General features: G+C 41.1%; 1 protein-coding gene across 1 annotated transcript in view; it reads right to left on the reverse strand.

The window, feature by feature from the left end:
- The window catches only part of KIF6 (kinesin family member 6), a 645,852-nt gene that overhangs the window by 156,204 nt on the left and 475,032 nt on the right, over positions 1-14,616 (reverse strand). Inside the window, exon 15 of the mRNA XM_007939465.1 lies at positions 12,749-12,804. Within this exon, the coding sequence (XP_007937656.1) occupies positions 12,749-12,804 (56 nt within the window). The remainder of the gene's footprint in view (positions 1-12,748; positions 12,805-14,616) is intronic.

Here is a 14,616-nt window from a genome sequence, read left to right on the forward strand (position 1 = left end):
ATTGGTTTCCCTTTTCTTTGTTGAAGAGGGTCTGTGCAATCCTTCTGCCTAGTCTGCCATCTTGCCCCGCCTCCTAGAACAAATTTTTTATGAACTATGTGTGCCAATTCAGCATGATGTCCCCTGAGACTATGGTCTCAAGCCCCCAGGCCTGGGGTATAAATTAAATTCTTATGTGCATCAGAGGACTTCTCCAAAAAAGTAAAAAGAGAACCTACAGAATGGGGAAAAAAAAATATTCAGCAATGACATATTGGAAAAAGGGCTTATCTCTAAAATTTATAGAAAACACCTCAACATCAAGAAGACAAACAAATCAATTTTAAAATGGGCAGAAGACATGAACAGATACTTTACCAAAGAAGATACTTGTGGTAGGTAAAGTTATGTGTCATCTTGGCTGGGCCTAGTTTTGAGTGGCCGACCAGCTGGTGGTAGTTATTGCCCACGGTGAGACTGGCAATCAACTCCACAGCAGAATTTGCTGTGAGTGGCTGAGTAGCTGCTTTAGGGATATGGTCTGTTTCCTGTATATAAGGAGAAGCTTTGGGAGTGGTCTGCAGCTTTTGGTGTGCTTGAATCCTGCATGTAGCTGAATCATTATTTAGCAGCCTGCCATATTGTCTGCAGATCTTGGGACTATTAATGGGACTTGAATCAATGGCCTGCCTTGTGGTTTGGTGATATTGAGACTGTTATCATTTCATTTGTTGACCTTTGGCATGTAAGCCTCAGCAACCAGCAGCTGCCTGAATGAAGAGACACTCCAGCTTCAGTGGGTCGGGAGCAAGAGGCAGAGCTGAAGCCCAAGGTTGAGGGGCTTCACCCAGCTCCTAGACCTGGCACTTTGAACTCGGATATTTAGCCTCTAAAACTGTAAGAGAATAAACTCCTGTTTGTTCAAATCACCCATTTGTGGTATTTTCTACTACAGCAGCATGAAGTAACCAAAACAATACTCAGGCAGCCAACAAAGGCATGAAGAAATGTTTGTGACCATTAACCATTAAAGAGATGCAAATCAAAACAACCGTGAGATACCATCTCACCCCAGCATTAATAGCAAAGTTCAACAAGAAAGAAAATAACCAATGCTGGTGAGAATGTGGAGAGATTAGTATTCTCATACATTGCTGGTGGGACTGTAAAATGATACAACCACTGTGGAAATTGATAATCTGATTCCTTAAAATGTTGGAAATAGAAATACCATTTGATTCAGCAATCTCATTGCTAGGTATATATCCAAAAGAAGTGAGAGGAAGGACACAAATAGCTATATGCACACCCATGTTCATCACAACACTATTCACAATAGCAAAGAGATGGAAACAACCGAAATGCCCATCAACTGAGGAATGGATAAACAACCTGTGATACATACACACAATGGAATACTATGCAACTCTAAAGAATAATGTAGAATCTGCAAAACACTGAATAACTTGGATGAACTTGGAGGATATTATGCTGAGTGAAATATAAGTCAATCACAGAAGGACAAATATTGTAGTAGTCCATACTGTAAAAAGTCAAGGAAAGGTTTATACATGGAAGGAAACTTTCTTTGTTGGTTACCAGGGATGGGAGGCTAAATTCCTAGAGCAGCTGGAGGGGTGGATATATATGTTGTTGTTATGTGTGTCGAGTCAGACCCGACTCACAGCAACCCATTCTTGGGTTTCTGAGGTCTTAGCCACTATGCTACAGAGCTCCTACATATACACACACACCAAAGATTGTTGTTAGTGGTTACCAGGGGTAGGAGGGAGGGAGAAAGGGTAAGCTTTTGTTTGGGGTACATTGAGTTTATAATAGTGGTGGAATATTTTGGAAAAGGATAGCAATAATGGTGGGACAACATGAAAAATGTCATCACTGTCCCTGAGCTGTGAATGGGGAAGTTGTTATGTTGGTGAATGTCTTGTTGTGTATGTTTTCACCACAATAAAAGTAAAAAAAAAAGCAGTCATTTGCTTTTCTCATCTCTAGATCCCCTGAGTCATCTCAGAAAAATGCCTATCTATCCTGCTTTTAAAGCATCTCCATTCATTTAATTACCTTGCTGACAAAATGTTCTTTTCCATGAAGCAACTGAAAATTATTTCTTCCTTTGTGAGTCTCTAAAGTTGAATTACATTTATCAGTACCCTCTATATAACATCAAGTAATACACAAGTGATTGTCTTACAACATATGTTGCTTTAACAGGAATTCATACATACACAATTGGTTAATAGGGAAATAATGTCAGTATCTAATGCAGCAGTCTTGTTTGTTCACATGGGATTCTTTTCCTAATTAGTTAACATTTTGCATCATCAAATAATAGTGGCTAAATACAAATAAGCTAGCACAAGTGACCCGAGCAAGCTGTACAGAAATGCTGTACAGCACACTGTCCCTTCTCCTCCTAGTCCTCGTTCTGAGCTGGTGTGTGTTGTCTCGTTAGGTGCTCTTGAGTTGATTCTGATTCACATGACCCCATGTGACAGAGCAGAATTGCTCCATAGAATTTCCTAGGCTGTGGTGTTTACTGGAACTGATCAGCAGGCCTTTCTCTTGCAGAGCTGCTGGGTGGGTTAGAATCTCCAAACATTCACCTAGAAGTTGAGCACTTAACTACTGCACCCCCAGGAATCTCATGTGCGCTCTCTTAGAAGTGCTTATTGTGCTGCTCTTCCCTATCTTTGTGCATTCTGTTCATGTCTTCATGACTCAACAGCCTCAACACTTCCTTCCCTCTTCCATCATGATACCATTTTAAAAAGAAAATTCAGAATTTTATATAGTGTTTCATTATGTATTAGGAATTTAACATGTCTTTTTACTTATATCATTATTCTTATTAGGAATGTAATTGGTCTTATTGGTGCCCTAGTTATAAAGTTGGGAGCTCTGGTAGCATAGTGGCTAAAGCACTTGACTGCTAACCAGAAGGCTGGCAGTTCAAACCCACCAGCCACTCCTCGGAAGGAAGGTTGGGCAATCCTACTTCCGTAGTGATACTGCCTCGGAAACCCAAGGAGGGGTCGCTATGAGTCGGGGCCGACTCGACGGCACATAACAACAACAACAACAACAGTTATAAAGTTGCCTGTGTTATGTGCCGTCACTTTTTGAGAGGTCTTCCACTATCTGGTGGCATAGTGCCTAAGGCATTTGACTGCTAACCAGAAGGCTGGAGGTTCAAACTCACCAGCCACTCCTCGGAAGGAAGATGAGGCAATCTACTTCCATTGAGATACTGCCTTGGAAACTCAAGGAGGGGTCGCTATGAGTCAAATTGACTTGATGGCAGTGAGGTTTTTTGTTTTTTTTTTCCCCCACTCTCATTTTTTCCCTACAAACCCCTATTATATTTTAGTGTGTAATTTTGAAAATATATCATTATAGCAGGAGTTGTATTTAAAACACCAGGTTTTAAGTTCCCTATTCATAGCTTGCTTTCTTTGTTTTTGCAGGATAATGTCTAACTTTTCTCTTTTCTCACAGAAACTACTACCCATTTCTTTACAGATCTTTCTTGTTTCAGGCTGTAGATACAATCCTACAAGCCCTCATTGTTGTTGTTGTTGTTATGTGCCGTTGAGTCAGACCCAATTCATAGCGACCCCTCCTTGGGTTTTCGAGGCAGTATCACTACAGAAGTAGATTGCCCTATCTTCCTTCTGAGGAGTGGCTGGTGGATTTGAACTGCCAAGCCTTCATAGTGAACAAAATTTTTATTTGACCACCACGTCTTCCTTTGGAGACAGACTTTGCTTTGGCTTCTTAAAAATCTTCTTCAGCTTATGTGGTTCACATGGGGCCAAGCCCCTACCTGAGGATTAGGCACATGATCTAGGTTTAGTCAATCAGAGTGTGCCATCCCCTGGATTGGTTCAGAGATGGGCACGTGCCTTAAGCCAGAACAATCATTCCTCTCTCCAGGGACTTTTGCCAACTCTGTTGGGAAAGATACTTGCTCTTTCAATGAGATTATGAATTCTGAAGTCTATGTAAACCTGGAGCTTCCCCACAGGTAAAAGCTATCAAAGTGTCACAGAACTTAGTCAAGCAGAACTAAGAGATGGAGAGAGAGAGATAAAGAGGGAAGGAGGAGGAAAGAGAGAGAGGGAGAGAAAGAGAAAGGAAGTGTGCCATGTATTTGAAGCCAGTTGTACTGCTTAGACTTCCCATTACATGAGACAATAAATTTCCTTCTATGTTTAAACAAGTCTGATTTACAGCCATATGCACCCTATCCAATACAAACTGGGTACAAGTTAATTTGAGTATTTTTTTGATAATTGTAATTTTTATAAATCAAACTAAATGCATAATGCAGCTTGCTGTTTAAAATAAATATGTGGTAAATTTACTTAATAAAGTATAAATCTTTGCAATAGCTTTCCTTGTATATGCACATTTTCTTATCTAGAGTATGTTTTAATCATTTCTTTAGCTGCTTGTTTCTAAACCATCTCTTCCCTCGTGGGGAGATGGTGATACCAAGGAATTGCAATGCAATGTAGGCACGGAAATGCTGGGTAGAGTGAAAGGATAACTTCTTGGCTGTTGCATTTCATACTTTTGAGAATATGGTATTTTTTGTCTTTCAAATAATAGCACTTTATGGTAACAAATTTTTATTTTCTGGTCCCTGATGACTGCTATGCCTGCCCTTACTTTAGCTGCTTTTGCTCCTTCTAGTCTTTATTTTCATTCACTAGAAAAGGATATATGGTTGGTAAAGAATAATAATAAAAACCTCACTGCTGTCGAGTCAGATCCGACTCACAGCGACCCCTCCTTGGGTTTCCAAGGAGGAATCACTATGGAAGTAGATTGGCCAATCTTCCTTCTGAGGAGTAGCTGGTGGGTTTGAACCACCAGGCTTCTGGTTATCAGACAAATGCCTTAGGCATTATGCCAATGAGATGGACTGATATATTAGCCACAACAATGGCTCAAACATATGAAAGATCATAAAGATGGAGCAGGACCCAGCAACGTTTCCTTCTGTTGTATATAAGGTCATCATGAGGTATAGCTGACTCAACAATAGCTCCTTATTTGGGCTGGTTTGGTACTTAAGCATAAGTACATTATTACACCTATGCCTACTCAAGCTCTCCTAAGCTTATGTTTTGAATTCTTGTATTTTCTGCTGCACTGGTAAACCCACTTGGGTAGAGTTGTATAGCATATATAGTTTATCCTCTACCCTACTGAAGATGATAGTTGAAATCCATGTGGGACACTGGATCCTGCCAGGGCTGCTACAAGTCTACAGCACATCTTTCTAGAACTAGAACAAAGTGCCCCATTCCTATGGGTAAGTGTGACCTTGAGCCAGTGCATGTGGAATGGAGAACAGAGGGCAGGTTGGGTCTCAACCCCTGCTTGCTCCTTCCTACAATGGTTAATGACCTATCAGTAACCGTGTTACACACACTCTCTTAATCTTCTTGGGCTATATGTACAACCTCTAGGGTAGAGTATAGTTTGAGACTTTTGTTGTGCATATCAAACAGGATAAAGGCCAAAGATTCAGGAAAGCTGAGTATCAGCTTAGTGAATTTTTAAATTCAAAAGAGAATTTCAAGGTCAAGTAAATCTGAATTTCTGGAGACAATATATAGTATTTAAATGTTTTAGTTTGACCTGAATGAATTTAGATTCCAGGCTGGCCACTTATTAGATAAGTTACCTCACTGAGTCTTAGGTTTTTGTTTGTTTGTTTGTGTTTAAATAAACTGTAAAATAAGAATAATACAATATTTCATAGAATCTAAGACACTACTGGGCTGTGGTGGTTCAGTCAGTGGTAGAATTTCACCTTCCATATGGAGAATCAGGTTCAATTCTTGGCCAGTGCACCTCAGCCACCACTCGTCTGTCCGTGGAGGCTTGCATGTTACTAGGATGGTGAACAGGTTTCAGTGGAGCTTCCAGACTAAGACAGAGTGGCAAGAAAGGCTGGGCACTCTGTGGTAGTTAAGTTTGTGTATCAACTTGGCTAGGCCTGGTTGAGTGGCTGGGCAGCTGGATGTTGTTATTCCCCATGGTGAGATTGATAATCAACTCCATGGTGGAATGTATTGGAGCAGCTGAGTAGCTGCTTTAGGGATGTAGTCTGCTTCCCGTATATAAGAAGCAGCTTTGGGAACGGTCTCTAGCTTATGGCATGCTTGAACCCTGCATGTAGCCGTGTTGTTATTCAGCAACCTGCCATGCTCTGCCGACCTTGGGACTTTCAATGGACTTGAGTTAATGGCCTGCCATGTGGTTTGGTAACATCTGGATTATGCCATTTTGTTTGTCAACCTTGGGCTTGTTGGCCTCAGCAGGCAGTAGCTGCCTGAGTGAAGAGATGCCTCTAGCTTCAGTGGGCCAGGAGCAAGAGGCAGAGCTGAAGCCCAAGGTCGAGGGGCTTTCACCCAGCCCCTAGAGCCTAGAACTTGGAACTTGGACTTCTAGCCTCCCGAACTGCAAGAGAATAAACTCCTGTTTGTTCAAGCCATTCCATTTGTGGTATATTCTTGTCAGAAGAGTACTAGGTAACCAGAACACACTCTACTTCCAAAAATCAGCCAACAAAAACCTTATGGATCACAAGAGTCCTATTGGCAACTGATTATGAGAGACTAGGCAGCATTTCATTCTGCAGTGCATGGGTCACCATAAGTTGGGGGATAACTCAGTGGCAGTTAATAGGAACAAGGCTCCATAAATTCTCAGGCCCATCTTGACTACAGAAATTTTTAAAATATGGAAAAACAAAAAAGGCTAAAAGTGATGGTAAAATGCATTCTGATTTCAGAGGTGCTAAGAGTATAAGGCACACTGGTGGCACAGTGGTTAAGTAATTAGCTGCTAACACAAAGATCAGTGGTTCAAACCCACCAGTTGCTCCATGGGAGAAAATGTGCCAGTCTGCTTCTTTAAAGATTTATAGGCTTGGAAATTTTGGGGGCAGTTCTATTCTGTCCTTTAAGGTCACTATGAGTTGGAATAGACTCAGTGGCAGTGGGTTTGGTAGGTCTGGTTAAAGAGTGTAAAAATGTGTCTCTTAGAAACTATGTCATATGGCAATACCTACTACCTTCTATAGGTAATGCCTCTTCCCTGTGAGGATTAAATGAGGTAACAGAAGTCAAATTCTTAGCATAGCACAGTAAGTTCTCAATAAATCATGGAGGCTTTTATTATTGAGTTGTTGTCCTTGTTAGTTAGAGCTGGAGACAAATAATAATGAAAGTATATTATTATTTTTTTTTTATATATTCTTGATTCAGGTCATCATAATCTGGCAAAATGACCAGAAAGTTGTTTTTCCTCCACTCCAGGATAAAATACTAGAATCCAACATGTACAAAGTTAAGTCTAAAAGCAAACCTCAAAGGAAGATTCAAGTACAGGAAATGCACAAAGCTGACAAATAGCCCTATTTATTTGCTGATGGAGACCTAGACCTGAGAAATGATTCCTCCAAATCCCAAATGTACAAGAGAAACATTTTCTAAAAGGGTATTGTCCAAATGACAGGTTGGATGGAGTCTTTCTTTCAATTTGGAGGAGGGGAAGAACAACTTTCAGAATGTTTTACTAGATTTCCTGTTTTTTTTCTGCACCTTTCACTAACAATTACCTCTATTATATTCCTAATGGTTTTGGAATCGATCACTGAGTGGTTCACTGTGAAAACCATTCTGTGTAGCATCCTGTAAGCTTAGTTTTCATTTATGCTTGGAGGGGCCTGTGGAAGGATAAATAGTTGCCAAGAGGTGTCAATCAAAATCTTTGATTTGCCTCCAAAACAGCTAGTACCTGGACTGCTCTGGGACTGGGCCCTACTCCAAAGAATAGCCATGGAGTGTCCTTTGTTGTCAAAGATGATGGCACCAGTGGTAGAGCACTAATTAGGAAAACTAATGACAGAATTCTAAGAAGTGAAAGAATGGCAAAATAGTTATGTGGCTGCTTATAAAACACTTACTTATTTTCCCACAGCTTGGGCTCAATGACAATTTTAGAGAGACAACAAATGGAAGCAGGGTGTGTTTGAATGCGTTCAAAACACAGCTCACGTGGCAGAAGGCAGCCTGACGTTCTGGTGTATGGGATAGACAGATACAATAAACATGGTTCTCCTATAGAAACACTTGACTCTAATTTCTCAGGGAGATTCTAAATAGGTTGTTTCTCCCATTTCTGATTTCAACTTGTTCTTCTCCATCAGTACTGATGTAAATGATGTATAAAACCAAAAATCCAGCCGCCACTGAGCAGATTCCAACTCATGGTGACCCCATGTGTGTCACAGTGGAACTGTGCTTCAAAAGGTCTTCAGTGGCTCTGGTCTTTTGGAAGTAGATCGCTTGATCTTTCCTTTGAGGCACCTCTGGATGTATTTCAGTTAGTAACTGCACGTTTAACCATTTATGCCAAAGGGTGCTATAAAGAAGGACGAAAGGGAGTTTGTGGCAAGAGTTTACCTACCTCGTTTGGGTTGGCTTTTTATAAAAAATAACATGGAAGCTTTTTGTTGTTGTTGTTGTTCTTGTTGTTTTTTATAATTGGAAGTACCAGTTAAAAATTAGGTACTTCAAAGTCACTGCTGAATTGATGGCCCTTAGGGAGTTTTGGGAATGAAAGTCAAGAGGCAGCTCTACATATCAATGTCCCCAGAAAAACCAAATTAGGTGAAAAGACAGTCGCAACGTGAACTTTAAACATGTGTGTGTGTGGGGGTGATCTGCAGCTTACAAAAACAGATTTTGTTTCCTCTCTGCTGGCCCAATGACATGTGCACTTCTTGGCATGCTCTCTCCTTTTGCCTCAGGGTCCAGAGGCAGGATATGTCATGGTTTGAGAGTAGTGCTGACTCACCATCTCACACATCATGGGTATCATGCTCCCAACCCCTGACTCCTAGACTCACTAAAGGGCTCCCTGGGGACTGCAAATTCCACTTGATTAGATTTCTCCCTAGGGAAAAATACACTCGGAAATGTAATAAATCCCCTGAAATAAGTTTTCTTCAAGGCAGCCTTCGAAATTTTAAATATGTGTACAGGTTACACCTTATACCACCTTAATATTAACCTGGTATCCTGAGATGCAGTGATGGAGAGCTTTAGGTCAAGAACCATGAGGGACTTGTAATGGGGTGGGAGTCTCAGACTCACTCATCTGGGCCCCCTGTATCAAACGCACAACTTGAAAGATAGGTGGACAGGAAATAGGTCTTAGTTTGCTATCTGCACAAAGCAAAGTGAAGAGTGATAGTGGCTTTATCAGCACCACTGAACTGGACTCTGTGTGTGAATTGTAAACAGATGTCCTCACCGGGCAGATCAACTGCAGTCTTCATACCCTCAGCCCCTTGCTCTTGGACCGTGCACAACTTGTGCAGCTGTACCGCAGCCTATGACCTCCCTAATCTTGACAATGTGGCAAACTGGCTGCATTAACACACGTTATTTCACCTAAATTTATGGAGAATTTATAATTCTCTGTGACAATGACCCATCAGACACAGAGTGAAAAACTAGATACATTAGTGTAGGCAATTGGTGCCTCCCACCAATTACTGTTGGAACAATTATATTTTGGTGTATAGAGTAAATTGTTTACAAAGAGCCAAACTTCATATTATTCTTTCCCGGGGAGGAGTAGTTTCACCTTTATCTCCCAGGGATGAAAAGAAACCATTGGGTCCCTGGAGGTTGGATGAAGAGTAACACTCAGGCCTGGAGCCATATAACCTGCTTCCCCTTTCTTCCTTGTGTCCTCCACCTGCCAGGTGACCCAGGCCAGGTAGGCCAGGACTGGACTGCTGCCTGAGAGTGGGCTGCCATCAGCAGGCTGTCTGCTTTCCTGCCTGACGTCCTGCCACTGCTGGGGGGTCATCAGTCCTGAATCAAACTCCTCATCAGTTTTGATCACTGGCCCCTTTGAGAAGGGGCTAAGCTATGGATATTATCCTGGGACAATACACATACCTCTTCCCCCAATTTCTTTTTCATACAATTTTAGGGGGTTTGGTAATCCAAGCCAAGAAAGAGGTTTATAAGCTTTTCTTGTTCCAAGGATCCCCCTGGCATTCTGATGCGACTATAGACCCCCTCTCAGAATCAGGATTTTAGATGCATAAAGTAAAATGCATATGCTTCTAAAAGAAGCCAATCATACTGAAATAGTTATCAACATTTTAAAACATTTTGTGATATATAAATACCAATGTGCTTTTATATGAATGCATCAAATAATAGTATCTAATAGTGAGTCTAATAACTACTGTAATTTTGAAATAGTGATGATCATAAAAGCTATTTTACAAGGTCTGCCACTGTGTGATGTGAAATGACAATGTCTGTGATTTCCATTGGTGACGGGTGCTGCTGATTCTAATGTGGTCTGCTGCCTGTATTCATCACTGAAAATAGTGGTGAATTTCATTAAAGATTAGTGAAAATAAATGTAATTTTCTCCCCTTTTGAGATCCCAAAAGTTAGGTTAGCAACCTCCAAGGCTCAAAGATTCTCAACTGGGCTGCTGGGCATGGCTCAGGGTGTTGTTACCTGGCTTGGGCCAATCAGTGGCTCTGCTCAGGCCACAGGGGGGTGATATGGTGGGGCTCTTGTTTTCCAGAGGACACAACCTGAGGCTACTGTGACTTTCCATATTCTGTAGGAGAATCCAGAAGGGTTGCTCACAGTGGCTTCTGTCCTGTCCTCACTTCTTAGGGTAAGAAGTTGGAGCCAGCTAATGAATAGGTAACTTCTGCCTTTCCAAGCACTGAGGTGAGGGCTCAAGGGAATCCTTCTACAAAGCTGCTCCCCAGACTGAGAGATGAGTCTCCGCTGTATCTTCTAGTTTAAGATGAAAGAAACATTTTCTTCTCACTTTGAAGAAGACACGAGGCATGCTTTTATTGAGTTTGTCTCTTGCCTTACCTTACCTTTCTGGAAGTACTCACCTAGATGGGGAAACCTGCACACCAGGGAGCCTTCACCCTGGTAGGTTACTATTGCTTCTCATCCTCCCCTTGGCTTTTGCAGGCTCTGAGAAATGCACACCTGTGCCAGCAATGCTAAGTGTACATTTTGGGAGGTGTAAAAGTGTTCCATAGCACTTGAAAATATGAAACAATGTCCCTATAATTACACCATTATGATAGTTTAGCTATTGTCAAAAAACACTAGAGAAAAGCAGACTTTTATCTTTGAGATGCTAGAGGTCAGGCCTGCATGAGATGAAAATCTCAAGTTCTAGACAAAAGAAAAGGAACTCTGGTGGGGCAATAGTGAAGGCACTTGGCTGCTAACCAAAAGGTCAGTGGTTTTAACCCACCAGTTCCTCCATGGAAGAAAGATAAGGCAATTTGCTCTGTAAAGATATAGAGCCTTGGAAACCCAATGGGGGTTCCCTATGAGCTGGAATTGACTCAATGACAGTGAGTTGTGTTCTTTCGAGACAAAAGATAGTGTACCCAAGAGTACAGACAACAAAGATAAACCCTCTCACATACACAATACTGTGGAATCAGTGATAACAAACATTAATCTATGAGTAAATAGATAGGTAGACAGTCTGAATGATCAGGTATGTCTAGGCAAAGCAGAGTATAACCATGACCATATATAAGGTTGGCAGATGGTATTTCTACATATGTATTTGTATGTGCTGTAGGAATGTCCATATATACAGTAGAGCTAACAAGGGACCAAGTTATGATAACTTCTTAGCCTTAGCCAACTACCCTGATGGAGTGAGTAGTTGGACCTGTGGGCTCAGGACCATGGTCACAGGGGACATCAAGCTCAATTAGCATAACATACTACAAAAAAACATTGTTCTACATCCTACTTTGGTGAGTAGCAACTAGGGTCTTAAAAGCTTGCAAGCAGCCATCTAGATGCAACAATGGCTTTCCTTGCCCAGAGCAAAGAAGAATGAAGAAAACCAGACATAGAGAAACAAGCAGTCCAAGAGACTAGTGGACCATGCAAACTTCAGCCTCTATGACCGAGAGACCAGAAGAACTAGATGGTGCTGGCTACCACTGTCAACCACTTGGAAAGGGATCAGTGCAGGAGATCCTGGATAGAGTGGGAGAACAACATGGCACAAAACTCAAAATCATAAAATAGACCTGGTTTACTGGTCTGATAGAACCTGGTGAGACCCCCGAGACTATGGCCCCTAGTTACCCTTCATATCTGGAATGAACTCACTCCGGTGGCTTCCAGCCAAACAATAGACAGGCATATAGGGTGAACATTTACATCAGGTAGATATACTCCTTAGAATGATCCATCATGAGAGAACAGAAGGGCAGTATTTGCAAAGGGAGCTAACTCAAGGGGTGGGATGTATAGGAAAGAAGGGTGCAGGGAAGAGATAAGTACCCGGAGGAAACAGGAAGAGAATTGTTACATTGTGGGGAATTGCAATGAATGCCATGAAACAAAATGTGTATGAACTGCTGTATGGAAAATGAATTTGCTCTATAAATTTTCACCCAAATCACAATAAAAATTTGAAAAAATAATAAAATAAACAAACAAGAAAAGATAGTGCACCACCTGTTGGGTGGTGAAAGGGATGACAAAATTCCAAGGAAAGGTCCCCTCAAGCAGCTTCCTTGGTGGAGGATCCCTAGACACAAGGCTTCATGGTGATTTGGAGGCACAGCATGGCCTGATTTTCACCAGGAAAATGGTCTGTGAAGGAGGCTCATAGAATATCTGCTTACCAATTTTACTTCTTGCTTCATTTATACTTTCTCCCAGGGCCTTTGCTTCAGAAAATCTGGGGAAATCAGAGAGAAATGTAAGTTTAACTTTTTCTATTCATCCTAACCCAGGCTTTAAAAATAATAGAGATAAAACTTGTATTAATTATAGGTATAGTGACTGTTCTGGTTACCTAGTGCTGCTCTGACAAGAATATACCACAAATGGGAGGGCCTTAACAAACAGGAGTTTATTCTTACAATTTGGAGGCTTTAAGTCCAAGTTCAAAGTGCCAGGCTCTAGGGGCTGGGTGAAAGCCCCTCAACCTTGGGGTCTGGCTCTGCCTTCTGCTACCGGCCCACTGGAGCTAGAGGCATTTCTTCACTCAGACAGCTGTTGGCTGCTGAGGATGAGAAACCCCGAGGTTGACAAGTAAAAAGGCATAGTCCCAATGTTACCAAACCACACGGCAGGCCATTAACTTAAGTCCATTGTCAGTCCCAAGGTTGACAGAGTATAGCAGGCTGCTGAGCAATGACACAGCTACATGCAAGGTCCAAGAGTGCCATAGACTAGAGACTATTCCCAAGGCTTCTCCTTATATACAGGAAGCAGACCACATCCCAAAGGCAGCTACCCAGCTGCTTGTGGTAGATCCCACCATGGAGTTGATTGCCAGTCTCATCATGGGGAATACTACCACCAGCTGCCCAGCCACTCAACCAGGCCCAGCCAAGTTGACACACAAACATAACCATCACAGTGACTTTTTAGTCTTATGCTGGTATCCAGCATAGAATTTTCATTCTTATATTCTCTGATTTGTGACTGTTTGTTTCTATTGTTTTATGATGTGGGGATACCAGAATAATACTTCTGTACCATGATCTATTAATCACAGTACCAAGATTATATAGTTACAGCCAAAGAACACATAAATAACATATACATTTCTTCTGGCTATAAAGTTACCTATCAGGACTTGGCAGACAGCCTGGTACCTGTTTTTGTAAATAAAGTTTTATTGGAACACAGCCATACTCATTCATTTATGTATTGTCTATGATTCCTTTCATATCCTAATGACAAAGTTGAGTAGTTGCATCAGAGACCATACGGCCCACAAAGCCAAAAATATTTACTATTTGTACCTTTATAGAAAAAAATTTGCTGATGCCTGTTATATGTGATTATTAAATGACATTTTGAAATTATAAAAATAAAAAAAATCCCAATCTATAAACAAGCACATTTTGATATATATATCTGTCCAGTCTTTTTTTTCTAACCAGGTTTTATAGAGTTGAGATCATACCACATATATGATTTTGTGCTCTGATTCTATTTCACCTAACATCATAAGTCCTTCCCCTCTGTCATTAGAAGTTTTCCTTCTCTGTTATTTTTGATAGCTGTATAATAGATACCCACTATGAGTCTAACCGTGTACTAGGGAAGTCATATAAGATATTGTCTATATAAGAAACACATAGTTCAGTTCCCCACGTAGAGAGGGCCCTTAATGAATATTAGTTCCTCTCCTTTCTGCCACTAAATTAACCAGACAACTGAAAACCTACAGAACAAAAAGCGCATGATGCATGGCCACAGTAAATTACTGTGCTATCTTGGATAATATTGGTTGTGCCATTAGAGTTCGACTAGAGAAAGGCCTATCAGTGAGTGGGAAGCAGCCAGGAAACTTCATGGACAAATTGGTTGTCCTTGACCTGGGTTTTACGGACACACATGAGTTTTTAGAAAATTTTTTTCATTATAGACATTTCCAGACATACGCAAAATAGTAGAGTGAACCTTCATATATTCATCATCATATTGCAGTAATTGTCAACACTTGGCTGATTTTATTTCAGCTATTTCTCTCCTC

Source organism: Orycteropus afer, unplaced genomic scaffold, assembly GCF_000298275.1.
Source record: "Orycteropus afer afer isolate SDZICR_OR568_19922 unplaced genomic scaffold, OryAfe1.0 scaffold00059, whole genome shotgun sequence".
Taxonomy (NCBI): domain Eukaryota; kingdom Metazoa; phylum Chordata; class Mammalia; order Tubulidentata; family Orycteropodidae; genus Orycteropus; species Orycteropus afer.